Source organism: Nannobrachium achirus, assembly GCF_963921795.1.
Source record: "Nannobrachium achirus genome assembly, chromosome: 11".
Lineage (NCBI taxonomy): Eukaryota > Metazoa > Chordata > Actinopteri > Myctophiformes > Myctophidae > Nannobrachium > Nannobrachium achirus.
This window is the reverse complement of record NC_137820.1, coordinates 46,128,345-46,150,775: the sequence shown is the minus strand read 5'-3', so window position 1 is coordinate 46,150,775 and position 22,431 is coordinate 46,128,345. Positions and strand designations below refer to the sequence as shown.

The window sequence follows — 22,431 nt, the reverse complement described above, 5'->3', positions numbered from 1 at the left end:
TTCCAGCCCATAGACCCGGCCGCTCTCAGAGTGGACTGTTTCTCTGGTCTCGATTTGTGTTCATAATAAGTGATTTCTGGCGCCGAAATGACGGCTCCTCCAATTAGCGCAGGGGGTGGGGGTGGGTTTAACAAATAACCAATCCTTGCCGTCAAAGTCCCTCCCCTCCAGAAATCGCTAAAACAGGGCACAATGGCAGACTCAAGCTCCAGCTGAGTCTGAAATCTGGCTAATGATGGCATTCACACTGCCTACTTTCCCCCCTGTTTTACTCTTTTGTACATATAGCGTTGTTGATGATATTGTACTTTGGTATCATTGTTATGCTATGTTGATGAATTGAATACATAGGACTACAAGTCCCCAGGCCTTTTTTATCCTTTTAGCCAAAATGTGTCACTGGACCTCGTGCTCGTGCTGGTTGCATCTCTGTCTAATGAAGAATTCAATCAATCAATTATATTTAAAAAATAATACTAAATATCACAAAAAAAAACCTGCTTCTCAATTAATCGATTAACTTACATGAGCAAGATTATTACCCAGCCCTAACTTAATTTCCAGCTCATAGTGCCTGTCAAAACACTCAACGTTCACATAATTCTCTGTCTTATTACCTGCTGACCCAGTTGGTAGGGATGCCGTGCATGGCGAACAGCGTGAACTGCAGGTGGTCTGTGGTCCCCGAAGCCTCGCGGCTGCCTCTCCCCTCCGAGAGCTCCCCCTCCACGCCAGCGTTGGGGGCGCTGGAGGAGGAGGAGGAAGATGCGGAGGGGTCAGAGGAAGAGGAGGCGGAGGTGACGAAGGAGGAGGACGCGGGGCAGAAGGAGCGCAGGTAGAGCTTGGCCAGGTCGTAGACGGCCTCCGTCAGGAGAGACATGCCCTCCTCCACAGCGCTGCTGTGACCTGACATGGTGGTAGAGAGGTCAGAGCCAGGACAGTTTTTTAGAATCACCAAAGAGAGGACATTCAATATTAGCAGTGTTCACAAGATGAATTTAAAGCTGCATTGAGTGATATGCTTGGCCTGGGTATATAATATATCGTCACTGTCCAAAAAGTTACTTTTCAGAAAATGGAGGAGAAAAAGAAAGACTCTGTGTTCCAGTGGATAAAATGTAGTTATTATTTAGTTACAAGCTGTTGTTGAAAATATATAGGAACCCAGAGACAGACTTAAGCCCATTCACTTTGAATTTTAGTTTTTCCAACATACAGTACATTTAATCTACTTTCTGTTTGTCCCTCTTTAACTGCTGTAGTCTATTGGGTCATTTGGGTCCGTGGATATTTTTATTTTCTATTTTTATTTTCATAGGGATAACCAAGTAGACCTCAATTTTCCGTATAATCACCCATCCCTATGCCAGAATATTCGTAGGTGGCTACTATGACAAACGGGCAACCACTGATGGAGCGAGGATCACGGAGGGGTCATGGTGTTGCTTCTTCACACAAAACAACCCACTGTGATCCTCCGGTTTTCCCAAAACAGTGCTCCAGTGTGTTTCTACGTAGCGCATGTGCAACATTCTGCACCGTCAACATACATCTCTACCCTGTCCTGGAGTGATGTGTGGGGTCAAAGGTAATGGAAAGGTCACGGTGGGTCTTATGGTCATCTCATCTCAGAAGACTTGTTTATTCTCACGTAAGCCGCTATTGCATCATACCTACAGTAGAGTCGTTTTATGATACGCGATATCTCCAGTCCAGCGTCAATGTGTGGTCCTTGAACTTTCTCAATTCCAAGTGCTGTCAGAATAACATAGTTTTTGTGTGTGTGTGTGTGTGTGTGTGTGTGTGTGCGTGTGTGTGTGTGTGTGTGTGTGTGTGTCTCACCATTTGATGATCCTCCCGATGACCTGGACCCAATCTGCACAACAGAAACACAATTACGCTGTTGGAATAGACACATTTTACCTGACGATTAAATATCATATAATTGTGATTAACAATTTCATTGTGTTTTTGGCAATGAGAATTGAACATATTACATAAATTCCCTTTTAACTTAACTTAACGTATACAGAAATTGTTATAATTGTACACTTGAATAAAAGTGGAAATAGCCACTCGACACACAATAGATAAGTTTTTTGTTTTCAACATGGAAATGATTATGACAAATATCTCCAAATAATTGTGATCAGACGATCATGTAATAATTGAGACAGGCCTGGCATGTGTGTGTGTGTGTGTGTGTGTGTGTGTGTGTGTGTGTGTGTGTGTGTTGATCCATCCTACCTCAGGTGAGCGGGTCCTGGGCAGATTAACAGCGTGGCGGAGCCTCTTAACGGCCTCTGTGATTGGCTGAGTCTCCACCTCGTCCAGTGCACAGCACAGATTCTTCACCGTCTGTATCACCCTGTCTACCGTCTTATACTGAGAACTCTACACACACACACACACACACACACACACACACACACACACACACACACACACACACACACACACACACACACACACACACACACACACACACACACACACACACACACACACACACACACACACACAGACACAGACACAAAGATAAGGTTAGCATCTGTGTGTATTATTAAATATTACTACTCTAGTCTAGTGATTCTTCTTTATTTCAAGGACCACATAGCTCTGAATGTGCAAATGTTCCATTTGTACACTCTCAGCTCAGAGCTACGGACCTGTAAGGGTCCATTTGAAACCCTCTCAAAGACCCAGGAGGGTTCCTGTTGTGTTGCTGCAAACTGTATTTGGTACACATATATATATATATATATATATATATATATATATATATATATATATATATATATATATATATATATATATATATATATATATATATATATATATATATATATACCGGTATATATATATATATATAAGAAACACATTTAAATGGTGGTTGTTTACAAACGTAGGCAACATATAAACAATCAATACAACCCTTTAACTGGCTGAATGTATCAATGTCATTCCATTTACTGAACAACCTATTGTTCAGGTACAAATTCAAACGTTAACACTTTTATGCTGTAAACTGTGGGACAGGCAGTTAAATGCATGCATGCGTGTAACGTACACATGTGTGCATTTTACTGAGAATTACACATTCCATATGTACTTGGTCCTCTATACTGTAGATTCACTGTATGTCGTGTTTCTATTTTTGGCCAGCTCCAATTAAAGTGGACTCCACAGCTGAGAGTGGAAAAGAGGAGGAGGAGAGGAGTGTAGGTTTGTAAAATCGAGGCTCTGCTATAAGAACCCTGGTTTGTCTCAATCTGCACTCAATTACACCACAACAGTAAACTGTGGCGAAAAACAGATGTTCGGATGCTAGAAAGTACGCTTTCCAGGAACCTCACTCTCCGTCTGTCCACTTAATTCTCACAGTCATCCATTCATCCAATGACTCATTCATCATCACCCTTTCTCTCTCTCTCTCTCTCTCTCTCTCTCTCTCTCTCTCTTTGTCCTTTCTAGATCTCTTCCTCTTTATCTCTCTCTCTCTCTCCCTCGCCAAGGCAGTAGAGCCGTGGCAAATTATTTAATTGATCCGTCTTGTAACCACAACGATATCACAGCAGGTTAAATCTACAGCCAAAATGGTCAAATGACAGCACCCAAATCGTCACTTAACAAGACACAAACGTGTTTCTCCACCCATTCTCTGGATAAGTGTTGTTGTTCTTTCCACCCTGTCATGTTTTGTTCTTTTTTTGTTACATATGACAGTGGAGAGAGATGGGAAATCAAAGGACCACAAAACCATGATCTCACCTCAAAGCAAAAGGAAATAAACAACAACAACAATAAGATGACAAAGAGAAGCAGGCCAGACATTCTTTACGTGACACAGTATCTGGGAAGCGTGTTTGGGTTTCCCAACTGGTCTGAGCACAGCGCTTGTTTTCGGTGGAGACGACGGAGGCTCGACACAGCGACTCGCTCGGCGGTGTCTCATGTGGATCAAGTCCAAGTTACGTACCGATAGGGACAGACTTTCGGCTCTGCGCAGTTCAAGTGAACACAGCGGAGCGCTCCCTAGTCCTACCTCCGGTTCAGACCCGTTGGCAAACAAAAGGTCGCGTCAGGGAAAGGGAACATTGAATGAATGGCATGAAGGCAGCACAGTAGACAGTGTCAGGGAAACGACACATGAATGAGTGGCATGACGGCAGTACCTCGTTCTGCAGACAGATGTTCACCTGGTTGTGATAGCCCTCCATATAGTCTGCCAGACCTTGTCTGATGGAGAGAGAGAGACAGAGAAGACAGACAGACAGAGATATAGGGAGAGAGACGGAGCCAGAGAGAGAGAGAGAGAGAGGAGACAAAGGCAGAAAGATAAGAGCCAGATTGAGAGAGAGACAGACAAAAAGAGAGAGCGAGGGGGGAGACAAAAACAAACACACACACACACACACACACACACACACACACACACACACACACACACACACACACACGCACACACACACGCACACGCACACACACACACGTAGGAGACATGGACACACAGATAGAGAGAGAGAGAGAGAGAATAGAAAATTAGTGCTTATAGTGCTGAAATAGACCTACATGAATAACAAAAAAAAACATATGTATATTATGAGTATATTTTGTGTAATGACAGCTACAACCGAAATAAGAGAGATGAGTTAAAAGGCTAAGATAGAAAAAAATCCTTAAAACGAAAAATAAAAATAAAAACATAACCTTGAACAGTATATCAACCACTTTCACCATCTTGTCCCTATTTTGGGCATGTCATTAATAGTGAACAGGAAACTAATTGTACAAAAAAAGGGTAAAACCTTGAGATCAGCGGTTTGTGCCCGACAGCAAGTATATATTTTGTCTTCTGTACCTGGTGATGTTTTCTCTGACAGGCCTGTCTACCTGAGACAGGTGTTTGTCCAGATCCACCACAGAACTGTCATCTTCTGCCTGCAGAGAAACCAACCATAGAACCACTTTAAGTTAGGCCTAGAATTATTGAATGCTTTAACCAGTGAAAAATAGCAGATATACAAGCTAACAGCACAGCACCGAGTGCCGCGCTGCGATCTTGTAGATCTGCTATTTTTGAAAAAGTCTTGAAAATGTGTTAAAATCTTTGAATATATGTATTTTCAAAGCGAACGTTTGTAGCTAAAATTTTGCTTCTGGGTGGTCCCTGGAACTAAATATTTTGAGATTGGGGTCCGTGGCCAAATACATATCATTTTGGGGGTCCTTCAAATGAAAAGGTTTGAGAACCACTGAGATAGTATTCTCTCAAGAACAGACTAACTGAGCTCCATTTAAGTGAAAAGGACCTTTTCTTTGACGATAGCTGGCCAGATTGCTGACACAGAAACATAGGTTTTTCAAAAAGTCTTAGGAGGATTCAAAAGACACTTATAGAATTGGGTCAAAATTCTAATTTTCACGATTTTTCAAAAATAGCAGATTTACAAGCTCGCAGCGTGGCACTCGGTGCCGCGCTGTGAGCTTAAATATCTGCTATTTTTCAATAGTTAAAGCATAAAATAATGATACACAATATGGTGTACCCGTTCTGAATGGGTTAACATTCTGTGGACTAGGCCACATAATTATTACATGATCCTTATTTGAGATAATCGCATGTTGAAAAATGTTTATACGTTTTGAACGTTTTCCAAGAGAAGCGGAAATGTCAGATCTATAAGCTCAAGTTGTGATATTTTGAAAGGATGAAATAAAAAAATATGTCAGTCATTTCTTTATATATACAAGTTATTTGTGTCACATCTGTCCGGTGTGATTTGTTTGCAAAGCCTAAAATACAAACAGGATTCCTCACATGTTCCACATTTGTTCAATGGCAAAAACACTATTAAATCGCTCATCGGGAATAATTTGTATGACAATTAATTGTCAAGTGAGATTGGATTGTGGACTGATTCAAATCATTTGAACGGAACTAGAATGGACTGACTAAAACCATCAGAAAGACAGATAGATAACTGGACAGAAAGACAGGCATTTAGACAAACAAACTGCCTGAAAATGTGACATGCACACACATACAGTACACACATACAGTACACACACACACAGCACGCACATGCACACGCACACGCACACACACAGAGTAGTCTGACAGACAGACCGACAGAGACTACTTACAGTGCGGGCCAGGTCTCTCCTCATGGTGGAGCGAGAGAGTAACTGTAGTTTAATCTCACTCTCCCATTTCCGACAGTTCTGAACGTACTCGTGGCTTCCTAGGCTGTGTTTACTGACACACGCGCACGCAAGCACGCGCACGCACGCACACGCACACGCACACACACACACACACACACACACACACACACACACACACAAAAGCACAAAATACATGACTTACAGCTTTGACTAATATGATTCATTACTTTAGATAAACTGTAATATAGTTAAAAGTATTACTTACTATTGCCATGCAGTCAGGCGAACGTACTTTGGATTAGCATGTGAGTTTGACAACTTTGCTTTGGCAAATATAGGCACCATTAATAGCTAGTGTTGTAGCTCTTGGAATTTAATTACCGGTAGTAATACATTCAAGTCTCTTTAAACCATTATTTATAGAACACATTAATGATAGAAAAGCGACAAAGAGAATAAAGGAAAGGTACGTCGTGAAAATATTGTGCGTGTGTGTGAGGCGCCCACTGACCTAGCGGTCCAGGCGCATACCACATATAGGCTCTAATGCAGCCTGACAGCGTGTCGCGAGTTCAAATCCCGACAACCTTAGCTGTGTGTCACTCCCTGTCTCTCCCCATTTCCTGTCTGTTTCTACTGTGCTATCCAAAATAAAAAGGCAGAAAGGCTAAAAAAAAACACCTTTTAAAAATATATATGTGCGTGTGTACACTTACTTCTGCAACACCTCTTCCTGACCGCAGACTTTAAGCAGATAGCTGGAGATGTCAACCTGATCCAAATCGTCATGAACCCAGCACAATGTCTGGCTGATTAACAACTCCACCGGAGAGTTCACTGGAAGAGAGGAGAGGAGAGGGAAACAGCAGAAGAAAATTAGATTTTTTTAATATACAGATCCTTCTCGAAAAATGTGAATATTGTGTGAAAAAGCATTGCAGATGCCCTGGCACCCCAAATCATAACTGACGTAGGAAACTTCCCACTGGACTTCAAGCAACTCTGACTTCAGAAGGTTGACATTCCTCTATAATAAATCCTTGTTTTGAGTGGTCTCGTGTAATATTGTAATATTTTGAAATATGGACTTTTGATATTCATGAGCTGTATGCCATAGAAAATCTAAATTGTTACAAAAAAGGTTTGGAATAATTCACTGAATGTCCAATGTATTTAGAATATATGAAAGTTTCAAAAAATATATGAAAGTTTCAAAAATATTTACTTTTACACAATATTCTAATTTTTTTGAGAAGGATCTGTATATACATTTTACAGCAGGGGTCTTCATCAAGGGGTCCGGGACCCCTAGGGGGTCATCAGAGTTACTACAGGGGGTCCTCCAAATCTTTGTGCGATAGGAACTTGTTTCTTCCCCCTTTCTTATATTAACCACTTGAACCCTAGCGTCCATATTCTGAGAACTTTAGCCAAAAATAGCAGATCTAGAAGCTCACAACGCCTCGAGCTTGTGGATCGGCTATTTTCGGCAAAGAGCTTTGAAACAATGAAACTATATCTATGAACAGATTGCGGGGGTCCCTGCTTCATCTCTCTCTCAACTAAGGGGTCCTTGCATAGGCGATTTTAAGGGGTGTCCTAGGGTGCACGTGCACCCCCTGGCCGCCAGGCGGCCATTTTGATTTTTTTTTTTTTTTGTAATGTAACTTTACATCCACTCAGACCGAATACAACAACACCCCCTAGTGGTAGTGATAGAGGCTGGCAGCTCCAGGCAGCCCCCCCCTCCCCTCCTCATGTGATGTCATATCCACGCGCCAGTATTGAAATTGAAAACAACATCTGTTAAAGATAAAGCATGGAGTTCGAGCTCTTCACTACTATGGACGTGACTACCGGTAGATATTATAATATAGCTGCTTGCCCTGAAACATCACATGGAGAGGATCATTTTGTACCTGACTTTCCTCTACAAAACACAGACCTCAGGCTCTATCAGCCAGGACTCTTGTCTCACTGTGCGTGACTGAACCATTTCCTCCTGACCAGCCCAAGGTAAGACTAAGACAGTCAGATCATGCTTTTATAAACCCTATTATATTAAGCCCAAAATGGTTCTGCCGCCGTGTAGAACCGAACCGATTTTAACTTGAAACCGATAACCGCAAGTAACTTATTTTTACATTTGGGTACAAAATTAACTGCAGAAATCCGCTAAAACAACATTACAAAACCGCTAATATCCGCAATCTTTTTCGCGCGCGCACTTCGCGCGCGAACGTCGTACACGCGCGCTGTGCGCGCGTGCATGAGGTAATAGAGGTCGTGCACCCCTTGCTGGAAGAGGCTAGAGTCGCCTATGGGTCCTTGGTTTTACAGACATTTCAAATGAATTGCAATTAGCTGCTGCTACACAGCCACAGCTTAATGATAGAAGACCTGCAGGCTGCTCGCCTTCTCAGCTGTAATAACAGCTTCATTAAAATAACAAGAGGCCTCTGTATTTAAGTTATACTTAAGTTGATCCCTGTAAGGATACTTAACACTTTAAGATCTGAGGCCTATCCTACAAATGCCTTCTAAATCCTAACAGTTTTCTGAAAAACTTAAGTTGCTATTATCAGTGGTGCTCAAAACCTTTTCATGTCAAGGACCCTGTAGCAACTCATAATGTAATAACGGCTCATAATGTAATAAGGGCTCATAATGTAATAAAAAAAATGTAATAAAAACTCATAATGTAATAATCAGCTCATAATGTAATAAAAAAACGAGCGCATAACGTAATAACAGATTTTTCAATAATGTAATAATGTAATAATGTGTTACATTAAGAACCTCCACATAGGAGGCTCATAATGTAATAAAACTTCATAATGTAATAATGGCCTATTTTTTTGGTAAATATCATGGTATTTGCGACCGACCTCCACGGACCCCCAGGGACCCCCAGGGACCCCCAGGGACCCCCTGCCACCGCCGCCAAATAGTGCAAAAATGACCAAATCAACACCCCAACTGGGCTGCTCATGGGGGAATTCCCAGGGACCACCGACTCCTGCTACTCCCAACAGTCCTTCACCTTCATTGGTTTAACTTTGCCCCGCCCCCTCCCCTCATTGGCCGAAAGTTTATTTGGCTTTACTCATCAACTGTTTGTCGTACAAACTTGTGGGTGGTGTCAATTGACTTGATTAAGAGTCCTTAACCTTAATTGGTTTAACTTGGCCCCACCCCCTCCTCTGATTGGCCGAAACTTTATTTGGCTTTACTCATCAACCATTTGTCGTACAAACTTGAGGGTGGAACCAATGCCACTCACAGGCCTTTTTGTGTACATACTGTGACCTGATGGTCGCTTATCTCCTGATTAGGGAGCCTTACTGGTATCATGGTAATATCATGTCAGTATCATGGTCATTATCCTGGTCAGTATCCTGGTCAGTATCATGTCAGTATCCTGGTCAGTATCATGCCAGTATCATGTCAGTATCATGGTCAGTATCATATCAGTGGCATGGTCAGTATCCTGGTCAGTATCATGTCAGTATCATGGTCAGTATCATGTCAGTGTCATGGTCAGTATCATGTCAGTACCATGGTCAGTATCATGTCAGTGTCATGGTCAGTATCATGTCAGTATCATGTCAGTGTCATGGTCAGTATCATGGTCAAGTATCATGTCAGTGTCATGGTCAGTATCATGTCAGTATCATGGTCAGTATCCCAGTCAGTATCATGCCAGTATCATGGTCAGTATCCCAGTCAGTATCATGCCAGTATCATGTCAGTATCATGATCAGTTTCATGTCAGTGTCATGGTCAGTATCATAGTCAGTATCATGTCAGTGTCATGGTCAGTATCCCAGTCAGTATCATGCCAGTATCATGTCAGTATCATGGTCAGTATCATGTCAGTGTCATGGTCAGTATCATAGTCAGTATCATGTCAGTGTCATGGTCAGTATCCCAGTCAGTATCATGCCATATCATGTCAGTATCATGGTCAGTATCCTGGTCAGTATAATGTCAGTATCCTGGTCAGTATCATGCCAGTATCATGTCAGTATCATGTCAGTATCATGGTCAGTATCATGTCAGTGTCAAGGTCAGTATCCCAGTCAGTATCATGCCATATCATGTCAGTATCATGGTCAGTATCCTGGTCAGTATCATGCCAGTATCCTGGTCAGTATCATGGTCAGTATCATGGTCAGTATCATGTCAGTATCATGGTCAGTATCATGGTCAGTATCCTGGTCAGTATCATGCCAGTATCATGTCAGTATCCTGGTCAGTATCATGCCAGTATCCTGGTCAGTATCATGGTCAGTATCATGGTCAGTATCATGTCAGTATCATGGTCAGTATCATGTCAGTATCATGGTCAGTATCATGGCAGTATTGTAGGCTATATCATGTAGGGAAGGAAGGTCACCAGTCTCTGTCTGTCTGTCTGTCTGTCTGTCTGTCTGTCTGTCTGTCTGTCTGTCTGTCTGTCTGTCTGTCTGTCTGTCTGTCTGTCTGTCTGTCTGTCTGTCTGTCTGTCTGTCTGTCTGTCTCACTATCAGCAGGATCACACAAAAATGTCCAGACTGATTTGCACAAAACATGGTGGAGGGGTGTAGTATTGGCCAACTTGGCCAAAAGACCCGATAAGATATAATATATATATATAATATATAAGATAATAAAAACATGTTTTGACAAGGTCTTTGTCATGAGTTTTTGAAAGAAAGATGGTTAATTTACTTATTTGAAAAGACCAATCCTTTAAGTGTTTTAATGTATAAGATAAGAGATAAAAGTTGTATTGATCCAGCAGGGAAAATTCAGGCTCCACAGTCTGCAACAAAATATATACAGTATATGTACACCCTGAGCAGTGCTAGCATAGTGTTGACGATTAAAAATAAAATAGAACACACAGAAGCATAACTGCTTGTTTCCGAGCAAGTTAGTCCACCAAGCGAGATGATTGTAGATAATATTGTAGATATTGATTGAATTATTACCTATAATATATACACATATATACATATGCCTACACTATATTGATTGTATAGATAATATTTCAAGATACATTAGAGACTAAAAGGTATTGCATTATACATTTATGCTGGTGAAAAATTCAAGAAGACTGTAATTATATATGTGGACGGACATTCTGTCTTGGCCCTTTTTCAATGGAGGTAATAATTATGATAGTTTTCAAAAACAATTGGCAATTATTACATAAATAACTTTTATTACATTATGAAGTAATAAGGGTGTGATCCTGCTGATAGTGAGACAGACAGACAGACAGACAGACAGACAGACAGACAGACAGACAGACAGACAGACAGACAGACAGACAGACAGACAGAGACTGGTGACCTTCCTTCCCTACATGATATAGCCTACAATACTGCCATGATACTGACCATGATACTGATATGATACTGACCATGATACTGACCATGATACTGCCATGATACTGACCATGATACTGACATGATACTGGCATGATACTGACCAGGATACTGACATGATACTGGCATGATACTGACCAGGATACTGACATTATTGCGACCGAAGGTCGCATATACTCTGAAGAACCGTGTCACTTGAGTGTCCTTCCGTATCCTTGTGACCGTCCGTATCCTCTGTGATGTCAGTGTGATGTCAGCGAGTTGTGACATCACTTCCTGTACAGGGCGGCTACACGAAATGTGGATAACACTATATATGGAGATAGTCCAGTCCATCATGTCATATGGGACTAACGTCATAGAAAGTAGCCATTGTTAGGCCGGAGTCATTGGCTGTCTAAACATGGAGATGTGGATAACACTATATATGGAGATAGTCTAGTCCAATATGTCATATGGGACTACCGTCATAGACAGTAGCCATTGTTAATCCGGAGTCAATGGCTGACTGTCTGTACAGGAAGTGATGTCACATGACATACTTTTTATGCCCATATATGAGTCCTAACATGGAGATGTGGATAACACTATATATGGAGATAGTCTAGTCCAATATGTCATATGGAACTACCGTCATAGACAGTAGCTATTGTTAGGTCGGAGTCAATGGCTGTCTGTCTGACTGTCTGTACAGGAAGTGATGTCACATGACATACTTTTTATGCCCATATATGAGTCCTTCTGTACCACATCTCCATGTTTAGGCAAACTCCACACAGAAAGGCCCTATCGCCAACCCAACCTAGGGTGTGAGCGATAGGGCCTTTCTGTGTGGAGTTTGCATGTTCTCCCCGTGTCTCCTAGGGTTGATACCCTCACAAAAACATGAACAAACTCCCCCCAGAATGACAACAACTAGCTGTGGTTGGCCAGATGGTCAAGAATTGGCGCGACCTCGCCCTTTAGGGCGAGGTCATTTGGACCTATACATGGAGAAATGGAGCAAACCTGTTTGGCCTAAACATGGAGATGTGGTACAGAATGACTCATATATGGGCATAAAAAGTATGTCATGTGACATCACTTCCTGTACAGACAGTCAGACAGACAGCCATTGACTCTGGCCTAACAATGGCTACTGTCTATGACGGTAGTCCCATATGACATGATGGACTGGACTATCTTCATATATAGTGTTCTACACATCTCCATGTTTAGGCCCTATCGCTCACACCCTAGGTGGGGTTGGCGATAGGGCCTTTCTGTGTGGAGTTTGCATGTTCTCCCCGTGTCTTCTAGGGTTGATACCCTCACATGTTCTCCCCGTGTCTCCTAGGGTTGATACCCTCACAAAAACATGAACAAACTCCCCCCAGAATGATAACAACTAGAATCGTCAGAGAAACGCTGTGGTTGGCCAGATAGTCAAGAATTGGCGCGACCTCGCCCTTTAGGGCGAGGTCGCATGTCACCCTGAGGTCGCATTCCACCCTCAGGTGTCTTACTAGTACTGACCAGGATACTGACCAGGATACTGACCATGATACTGACATGATATGGCATGATACTGACTGGGATACTGACCTTGACACTGACATGATACTGACCATGACACTGACTGAAACTGACCATGATACTGACATGATACTGACCATGATACTGACATGATACTGCCATGATACTGACCATGATACTGACATGATACTGGCATGATACTGACCAGGATACTGACATGATACTGGCATGATACTGACCAGGATACTGACATGATACTGGCATGATACTGACCAGGATACTGACATTATACTGACCAGGATACTGACCAGGATACTGACCATGATACTGACATGATATGGCATGATACTGACTGGGATACTGACCTTGACACTGACATGATACTGACCATGACACTGACTGAAACTGACCATGATACTGACATGATACTGACCATGATACTGACATGATACTGGCATGATACTGACTGGGATACTGACCATGATACTGACATGATACTGACCATGACACTGACATGATACTGACCATGATACTGACATGATACTGACCATCACACTGACATGATACTGACCATGATACTGGCATGATACTGACCAGGATACTGACCATGATACTGACATGATACTGACTAGGATACTGACCATGATACTGACATGATACTGACTGGGATACTGACCATGATACTGACCATGACACTGACATGATACTGACCATGATACTGACATGATACTGACCATGACACTGACATGATACTGACCATGATACTGGCATGATACTGACTAGGATACTGACCATGACACCGACATGATACGGTCATTATACTGACATGATACTGACCATGATACTGGCATGATACTGACCAGGATACTGACCATGCCACTGATATGATACTGACCATGATACTGACATGATACTGGCATGATACTGACCATGATACTGACATGATACTGGCATGATACTGACCAGGATACTGACATGATACTGACCAGGATACTGACCAGGATAATGACCATGATACTGACATGATACTACCATGATACCAGTAAGGCTCCCTAATCAGGAGATAAGCGACCATCAGGTCACAGTATGTACACAAAAAGGCCTGTGAGTGGCATTGGTTCCACCCTCAAGTTTGTACGACAAATGGTTGATGAGTAAAGCCAAATAAAGTTTCGGCCAATCAGAGGAGGGGGTGGGGCAAAGTTAAACCAATTAAGGTTAAGGACTCTTAATCAAGTCAATTGACACCACCCACAAGTTTGTACGACAAACAGTTGATGAGTAAAGCCAAATAAACTTTCGGCCAATGAGGGGAGGGGGCGGGGCAAAGTTAAACCAATGAAGGTGAAGGACTGTTGGAGTAGCAGGAGTCGGTGGTCCCTGGGAATTCCCCCATGAGCAGCCCAGTTGGGGTGTTGATTTGGTCATTTTTGCACTATTTGGCGGTGGTGGCAGGGGGTCCCTGGGGGTCCCTGGGGGTCCCTGGAGGTCGGTCGCAAATACCATGATATTTACAAAAAAAATAGGCCATTATTACATTATGAAGTTTTATTACATTATGAGCCTCCAATGTGGAGGTTCTTAATGTAACACATTATTACATTATTACATTATTGAAAAATCTGTTATTACGTTATGCGCTCGTTTTTTTATTACATTATGAGCTGATTATTACATTATGAGTTTTTATTACATTTTTTTTATTACATTATGAGCCCTTATTACATTATGAGCCGTTATTACATTATGAGTTGCTACAGACCCCCAACATTAAATGAATTTGGTCGCATAATCTCATCTCAAAATATGTTGTTCCAGTAAAGATTTAGATGTGTTAAAAATGTTTGCTTAAAAATATTGTATTCAAAGATTTGCAAAAGATTTCAAGATTTGTACATCTGCGATTTTTGAATAGCCAACTCTAATATAAAATGACACAGATGCTTTCCCCCTTTCTCATTTGAACACTGGAAAATGTCCAGGGAATCAGGTCGGTGTTGGCCTTCCACACATCATGTAGCATGGAACAGGAGAATGTCGGTTTCAGATGCTTTCACACATGAAGGTAAATGCTCTGTATTGGAGGGCAGAGTCTGTTCATTATCATACCTTCAGGATGACCCCCCTATGGGACAACGCCGTCTCGCGTTGCAACAGAGTAAACTCATGCACTCCCGTACGACGATTCGTCGGTAGGGCTGTCACTCAAATCGGGGGCACCGCCCCGAGTGTATAAAAGCCAGCCCATGTAACATGGCGTCCTCTTTTTGCTTCTCTCATCGCGACAGAACGAACTCAGCCATTCCGGTTAAAATTCTACAATCTACAGCCTTCGGCGGCGTCTAGGAAGACGCCCACGGGTATTATCGGAAAGTTTCCCGTACGTCTAACTTCACAGTTTGTTTCCAGTTCCAGTTCGACGGGGTTTACGTACCTTTCTTCGAAAGTTCTTCGCTCCACCGATCCCTCAGGCCTTCATCGTCCGTGAGTTGTTTGTAGCGCTAGCTGTTAGCCTCTTAGCTCTCCACCACGATGTCTGCTAACGAACGCCCTTCTCTTAGCAAGCTGCTAGCTAGCGTTCCCAAGTCCTGTGGGGTCCGTGAATGTAACAACATTATCGCAGGCGACGACCGTCACCCCTTCTGTATTGCCTGCTTGGGTGTGGCGCACGCTATCGGTGCCCTGGCTCCGCCGTCCCGGGCCCCGGGTGTCTCTTGTCCGGCCTGCCTGACCTACGACGCGGCCACGCTGAGAGGCCGCTTCGACCTGGCTTCGGCTAGCGCTGGTTCCTTCTCGGCGCTATCCGGCGGCGCCCAACCAGATCGTCCTGCTCCGGGGCCTAGCGGCACTGGACGCCCCCACGCTGTTCCCCGGCCCGGGGTGCAGCCTGCAGCCGTTCCGCCTGGCGGCGACACCAACGGTCCTGGTGCTCGCCCCACTGCCACTGCTCCAGGTAACCAGGCCCCGGCTCCCACTCTCTCGCCCACGGGTTCGGCTGCCGCCGTTCCACGTAAGAGAGCCTGTTTTCCCACCACAGCTGCTCCCATGCCGGGAGTGGCTGGCTCTTTGGTGGCTAGATCCCTGTCCTTCGATGACCTTCAACAGGGCGGTTCTCCTCTCCTCCACTCGGCGGAGGCCACAGCTTCCTCCGGGCGGGCGAATTCCGAGCGTTCTTACCACGCAAGCGACGGCGAAGCCCACGATGGCGACTCGCTTGAGGAACAGAGGATGAGCGGCGAGGAATTCGACGAGGAGGATGACCAGGAAGAAGGTGAGGATCTCTCCTCCTTCCAACAACCTTCCAGCCAGACGGAGGATACAGTTATGGTGAGCCCTCAAGCCGAGGGCACAACCCCCTCCCCCGCTGTAAACGCCTCCCTTCCCTCCACCATGCCGGCGGAGGGTGAGAGTGGGGCGGCCCCTAGTGGTGAATCTTTCAACTTTGATGAGCTGACTATCTTTGAGCGTGCTGCTGTGAGATGTGCCATCGAGGTGCCCATCGCTGCCAATCCTGTCGGGCAGGAGGGGGAGATTAGGGTCCTTGGCCAGGACCCCACTCCCGCCCCCCCCCCACGCATGTCCAAACTACCTGTGGTTCCGGGCTTCCAGAGTGCCCTCCACTCAACATGGACCGACCACAAGGATCCTAAAAAGTTGGACTTTCTGATCGACTGTGTCGATGCAGAGAAGATTGGCATCCCTTTATGCCCCAACATGGATGGCCTGCTGGCCCAATCATTCATGGGCAGCATCAAGCCTGATCTCCGCAAGAGTGGGCCCAACGGCAGACCCCCTTTCAACCTGGGCACTGTTAAAAAGCCCCCGGGATTTGCCATCTCGGAGGACGAAGCCCACTCTGCCAAAACTAGGAATTCATACAGGTGCGCTGCACTCGCCGCACGCGACCTGAATGCGAACCAGATGCTCCTCACTTCCGCCAAGCTCCTCGTCGAAGGCCTCGACGGGGTGCCCGCTGAGACAGCTGCGGAGCTGCAAAAGACCTTTAAGATGATGATTGACGTGAACGTCCACGCCATCAAATGGATGGGTCACGGGATGGACTACGCCATCCAGTCAGAGCGAGCTAGGTGGCTCGATAAAGTGGAGCTAGTTGGCTCCGCCGAGGGTGAAACCAACAAGGTCATGCAGGCCTTGCCTGGGCACCCCACCACCCTCATGGGTGGCGGGTTGGAGCTCCTCAAGGGTACAGTGGAGTCTAGGAAGACCACCCGGGAAATCCTAGAGGCCACAACGGAGCCCAAACAGGAAAAGGAGGACCGTGGGCGTGCCTCCCGCGGCCGCCAGCCTGACAGAGGCCGTTCTACCTCAGCCAGGGCCAAGACCTACAACCCCCCCCCCTCCCAGAACCCCCTCCTACTCAGGCGGGTCTAAACCCCGCAGTAAGGTGGTAGTGCCCAACCGGGAGGACAGCCGCCCTCCCCACAAGGACACCAGGCCCCCTCCTTCCTCCTCCTTCAGGGCCCGTGGGAAGGGGAAGCGCAAATGACATTGGACTGTTTCAGGGGTCTCTGACTGCACAGAGCCCCCCTCCCCCCAAGCGCACTTGTTTAAATCCTTTAACCCAAGCAGGGAAAGTGAATATGTTGCCGCTTTTGTGTCCAATGTGTGGAATAAAGAATTGTGTGAAGAAACAATGTGTGTTCCTTCCTCCTCCTCTTACACTAGCACAGACGACGCCATTTTGCATGCAGCCAGTCAGTGTAATGACACCCATGCAGGGTTCTCTAGTCACTCACAATACAGTAGATTTTCCAGTCTGGCAGACAGGTTACAATCAAGAAGTGTTTCTGACATGCAAAAGGTTCCCACCAATGTTAACGGTCAATTACAGTGGTCAGGTTTCTCCTCTGTGCAATATCTCTCTGTCTCCACTGAGCGGCACTACCGTGCCAGGTTTAGTTCAGGACAGGAGTTTTATGTCAACCAACGTGAAGGAGACAGCGTCGGGCACGGTGAGTTTGGGTTTGAGTCGGCCTCGTTTTCCGCGCAGGAAACTAATAAAGGCCTCAGAACAGGGAGTGAGCGTAGATCTTTTTCCCCGCACCGGGAAAAGTGTATGTTTTGTAACGAGCCATGCCTCACAGGCTGCACGTTCTGTTCTTCCTGTTCACCCACCGATCAACGTGTTGACGTCACGCCCGTCGGCGCGGCCGTCACCGGATACGGAAGTGCGCTTCCCGGATACGGATGCGCTAATCCCCGACGTGTCTTCTCCCCCGCACAACCGACGGGTTTCTCCCCCGTTCCAAAACACGTTGGCACGCTGTTTGGAACAATGGAGACTATGCAATCCAAATCACTGGGTGCTACGTACGGTGACAAGGGGCTACAGACTGCAATTCGCGGACCAACCCCCGCTATCCAGCAGAGTAGTTTACACTCGAGCCCGCGGCTTGAAAGCAGATGCTCTGAGGGAGGAAATAAGCTCGTTATTGCGCAAGGGCGCGATAGTGGAGCTCTCACGGGACCAGAGCCGTTTGGGCTTTTGGAGCCGTTATTTCCTGGTTCAAAAGAAAGGGGGCGGCCTGCGTCCTATTCTGGACTTGAGGTGTCTGAACGTTCACCTAAAAAAGTTCAAATTCAAAATGCTGACGTCACAGGCCCTGTTGAATTCAATGAGACAGGAGGATTTCCACTGCTCTGTGGACCTGAGGGATGCTTATCAGCACATTCAGATTTATCCTCCTCACAGGAAGTTCCTGCGGTTCGCTTTCGAGGGTCGCCTGTACGAATACACGGTGCTCCCATTCGGTCTGTCTCTGAGCCCTCGGGTTTTTGTGAAAGTGACCGAAGCGGCCATTGCTCCACTGAGGCAGCGGGGAATCAGACTCGCAAACTACATCGACGATTGGTTAATTTCGTCGGGGTCCAGCCTGGAGGCGTCGCTCCACACCCAGACAGTGTTAGCTCATCTGACGGCGCTGGGCTTCAACATCAATTTCGAAAAAAGTATGTTGATTCCGGCCCAACAAATTTCCTTTATAGGGATTTTGTTGGACTCGACCGATCTGTCCGCCCGTCTCTCTCAGGAGAGGGTGGACAGGTTTTTGGCGTGCCTGAACTCCTTCCAGTTGGACCAGGTGGTCCTATACAGGGAGTGTATGAAGTTATCAGGTCTGATGGCATCAGCTGTTCAACTTCTACGTTTAGGCAGGTTTCATATGAGACCTTTTCAGCGTTGGGCGCTTTCTCTCAGGATTCCTTCTCGTCAAGCGTACAAGAAGGTGGTGGTCTCCCAGACCTGCATGGACACGCTGGTCCCGTGGCGGGACATAGCGTTCCTGACGAGCGGGGTTACGATGGGCGGGGTGGTGTCACACAAGGTGGTCACGACCGACGCCAGTCGTTTAGGATGGGGAGCCGTCCACGAGGGTCGCTCGGCGCGGGGTCTTTGGACCCCGGCGATGCTCAAGCATCACATCAATTTCTTGGAATTAATGGCGGTCTTCTTGGCGCTCAAGAAGTTCGAGCCCCTGATTCTGGGTTGCCATGTCCTGGTCAGAACGGACAACACGACGGCCTTGTATTATATCAACAAACAAGGCGGTCTGTCATCGCGTCCACTAGACCAGCTGGCTCGCAGGATGACTCTCTGGTGCGAGCGGCGCCTGAGGTCCATCAGGGCTTCCCACGTCCCAGGTCTCCAGAACGGCGGCGCCGATCTGTTATCCAGGAGGGAGCCTCGTTACGAAGACTGGTCCCTGCACCCGTCGGTGGTGAGACAGATCTTCGGCAGGTTCGGTCAACCGATGGTCGACCTGTTTGCGTCCCAGGAGAACGCGAAGTGCCCTCTTTACTTTGCAGTGAAGGGGCCCTCCCCTTTGGGAGTGGACGCGTTCGCGAACGTTTGGCCGAAGGGCCTGCTTTATGCGTTTCCACCTCTGGAATTGATTCTTCCCACGTTGGAGAGGGTCAGGAGGTTCGGCCTGGAGGTGCTTCTGATAGCACCGTTCAGGGGAACATGGAGGTCCTTGATCACCCCGCTCCTCTACAAACCAGCGTGGCAGCTCCCTCAGCTCAGGGATCTGCTCCGCCAGGCAGGGGACGAGATCTTCCATCCCGACCCCCAAGGTCTAAATCTTTGGGTTTGGCCCGTGAGAGGGAGAATCTGCTAGCTGCTGGGTTTTCTCCAGCAGTGGTGGCTACGATTCAGAGTGCTAAGGCGCCCTCTACGAGGGCGTCTTATGAGGGGAAATGGAATGCATTTGAGGACTGGTGTGGACTTCGGAACCCACCTTTGGTAGCTCATGTAGCGTCTGTTCAAGACATTACTGAGTTCTTACAAGACCGCTTGGACCGTGGTCTGGCGTTCTCGACATTAAGGGGTTATTTGGCGGCTATTGATGCCTGTCACCTGGGGGTGTCTGGCAAAGGCCCGTCTAAAGTCCCTGAGGTCATTAAGTTCATGCACGGTGTGGACCGTTTAAGACCTGTGACTAGATCTTTGTTCCCTGCGTGGGACCTGCAGGTGGTTTTGGAGGGCCTGTGTCGGGCTCCATTTGAACCTCTGGAGAAGGTTTCTTTGTCACATTTAAGTCTCAAGACTGCTCTTTTGCTTGCCTTGTCTACGGCAAAAAGGGTGAGCGACCTTCAGGCTCTCTCGGTGAGTCCTGAATGTATGAGGTTCCTTAATGAGGATTCTAAGGTTCTTCTTAAACCGCATTTGCAGTTTATTCCCAAGAACCAGGTGGTTCCTAAGGAGCCGGTTGTCTTAACGGCTTTTCACCCTCCTCCGTTTGCCTCGGAGGAGGACAGACGTCTCCACTGTCTTTGTCCGGTTAGGGCCTTGAAGGCCTACTGTGACAGGACTGCGGGCTGCAGGTCTACGTCCCAGCTTTTCGTGGTTATGGGCAACGCCCGTCAACGAAAAGCGGTGTCCAAACCCACCTTGTCTAGGTGGATTGTGGACGCTATCAGGTTGGCTTATACTAGTGCGGGTTCGGTAGTGCCGGAGGCACTCAAGGCCCATAGCACTAGGGGTGTGTCGACCTCTTGGGCTTTGACCAAAGGTGTCTCCATTATGGAGATTTGTACGGCGGCGAATTGGTCTTCGCCTTCTACCTTTGCGGCTTACTACCACCTGGAGGTGGCGCCATCTGCGTTGGCGCATTCAGTGCTAGGTGCGGCTGCCCCTTCTACGGTGTGAAGGGGTGGTTTTTTCTTCCTCCCCTGGGTTCAGCATGCCGCTGCCATGGGGGTATTGGGGGACCCTGGATTCCCTTATATTTACTGTGTTCTTATAAGGCAGACCTTTTGTCTGTTATTAGTGAATAAGGCAGATTTCGGTCTGTCAGGGTCTCTCTCTTTCTCTCTCTCTGACACCCAGGCCCGGTGGGTCTGGGACCTCCCGGTGGGGAGGGGTCACGTCCGTTGCGGACGGTGTCCCCTCGCTGCTGGGGGGTGGGTTGGAGATAGAGTGTCGGTTTATGGCTTCTCGGGGAGTTTATGTGTCCCATAGGGGGGTCATCCTGAAGGTATGATAATGAACGGTTAGGTTCCGTACGGAACCCTTGTTCATTTAATACCGGAGGGATGACCCCCCGGCTTAGGCCCCTCTGTTCGTATGTCGCGATCAGAGAAGCGGTTTTAGAGGACGCCATGTTACATGGGCTGGCTTTTATACACTCGGGGCGGTGCCCCCGATTTGAGTGACAGCCCTACCGACGAATCGTCGTACGGGAGTGCATGAGTTTACTCTGTTGCAACGCGAGACGGCGTTGTCCCATAGGGGGGTCATCCCTCCGGTATTAAATGAACAAGGGTTCCGTACGGAACCTAACCGTTTTTCATCGCTTATTATGAGCAGAGCCATTGATTAAGGAAGTTCAATCGGTGACTATTTCCAACTCAAGCGCTAATAAAAAACAGAATGAATCAACTTGTATGCTATTAACTGTCTCTCGCGTCATCAAAACGTTGGCTCAATAAATGTAACTGGACAATCACCACGTCCAATGACACATAAATAAATGAAACATCAACTGTTTGTGTTCCACCTTGGCTCAAAGGAACTATCATACAGTAGTATACTTCAAATTCTTATTTATTGGCATAACGATTTTATATTAATGTTATATCATCATTAAAATCTATGTGTTTTGGCAGTTATTTGGGCCCAACAACAGTGGTCCCTGGCCACTGGTGGGGGAGAAGGGAGCAGTGAGATAATTCAATAAGATCCAAATGACTCCTTTCAGATCTTTCTTTGGTAGTTCTTAACTAGCAATTTGGAGTATGCTGCAGCCTTCAATTCCATCTAGGTGTGTAAGTGGTGAACAGGGATTAGTGGACAGCCCTGGTTTGTTTGTATAAACAGCGCACTAAGACGGTTTGTACCGTTTATGCACTGGGT

General features: G+C 46.1%; 1 protein-coding gene across 1 annotated transcript in view; it reads right to left on the bottom strand.

Annotated features, from left to right (window-relative positions):
- pik3c2a (phosphatidylinositol-4-phosphate 3-kinase, catalytic subunit type 2 alpha) overlaps positions 1-22,431 on the bottom strand; it is a 94,821-nt gene that overhangs the window by 29,780 nt on the left and 42,610 nt on the right. Inside the window, exons 5-11 of the mRNA XM_080736763.1 lie at positions 6,885-7,005; positions 6,148-6,259; positions 4,862-4,941; positions 4,176-4,239; positions 2,248-2,394; positions 1,843-1,876; positions 618-906 (exon numbers count right to left, since the gene is read on the bottom strand). Of these exons, the coding sequence (XP_080592889.1) occupies positions 618-906; positions 1,843-1,876; positions 2,248-2,394; positions 4,176-4,239; positions 4,862-4,941; positions 6,148-6,259; positions 6,885-7,005 (847 nt within the window). The remainder of the gene's footprint in view (positions 1-617; positions 907-1,842; positions 1,877-2,247; positions 2,395-4,175; positions 4,240-4,861; positions 4,942-6,147; positions 6,260-6,884; positions 7,006-22,431) is intronic.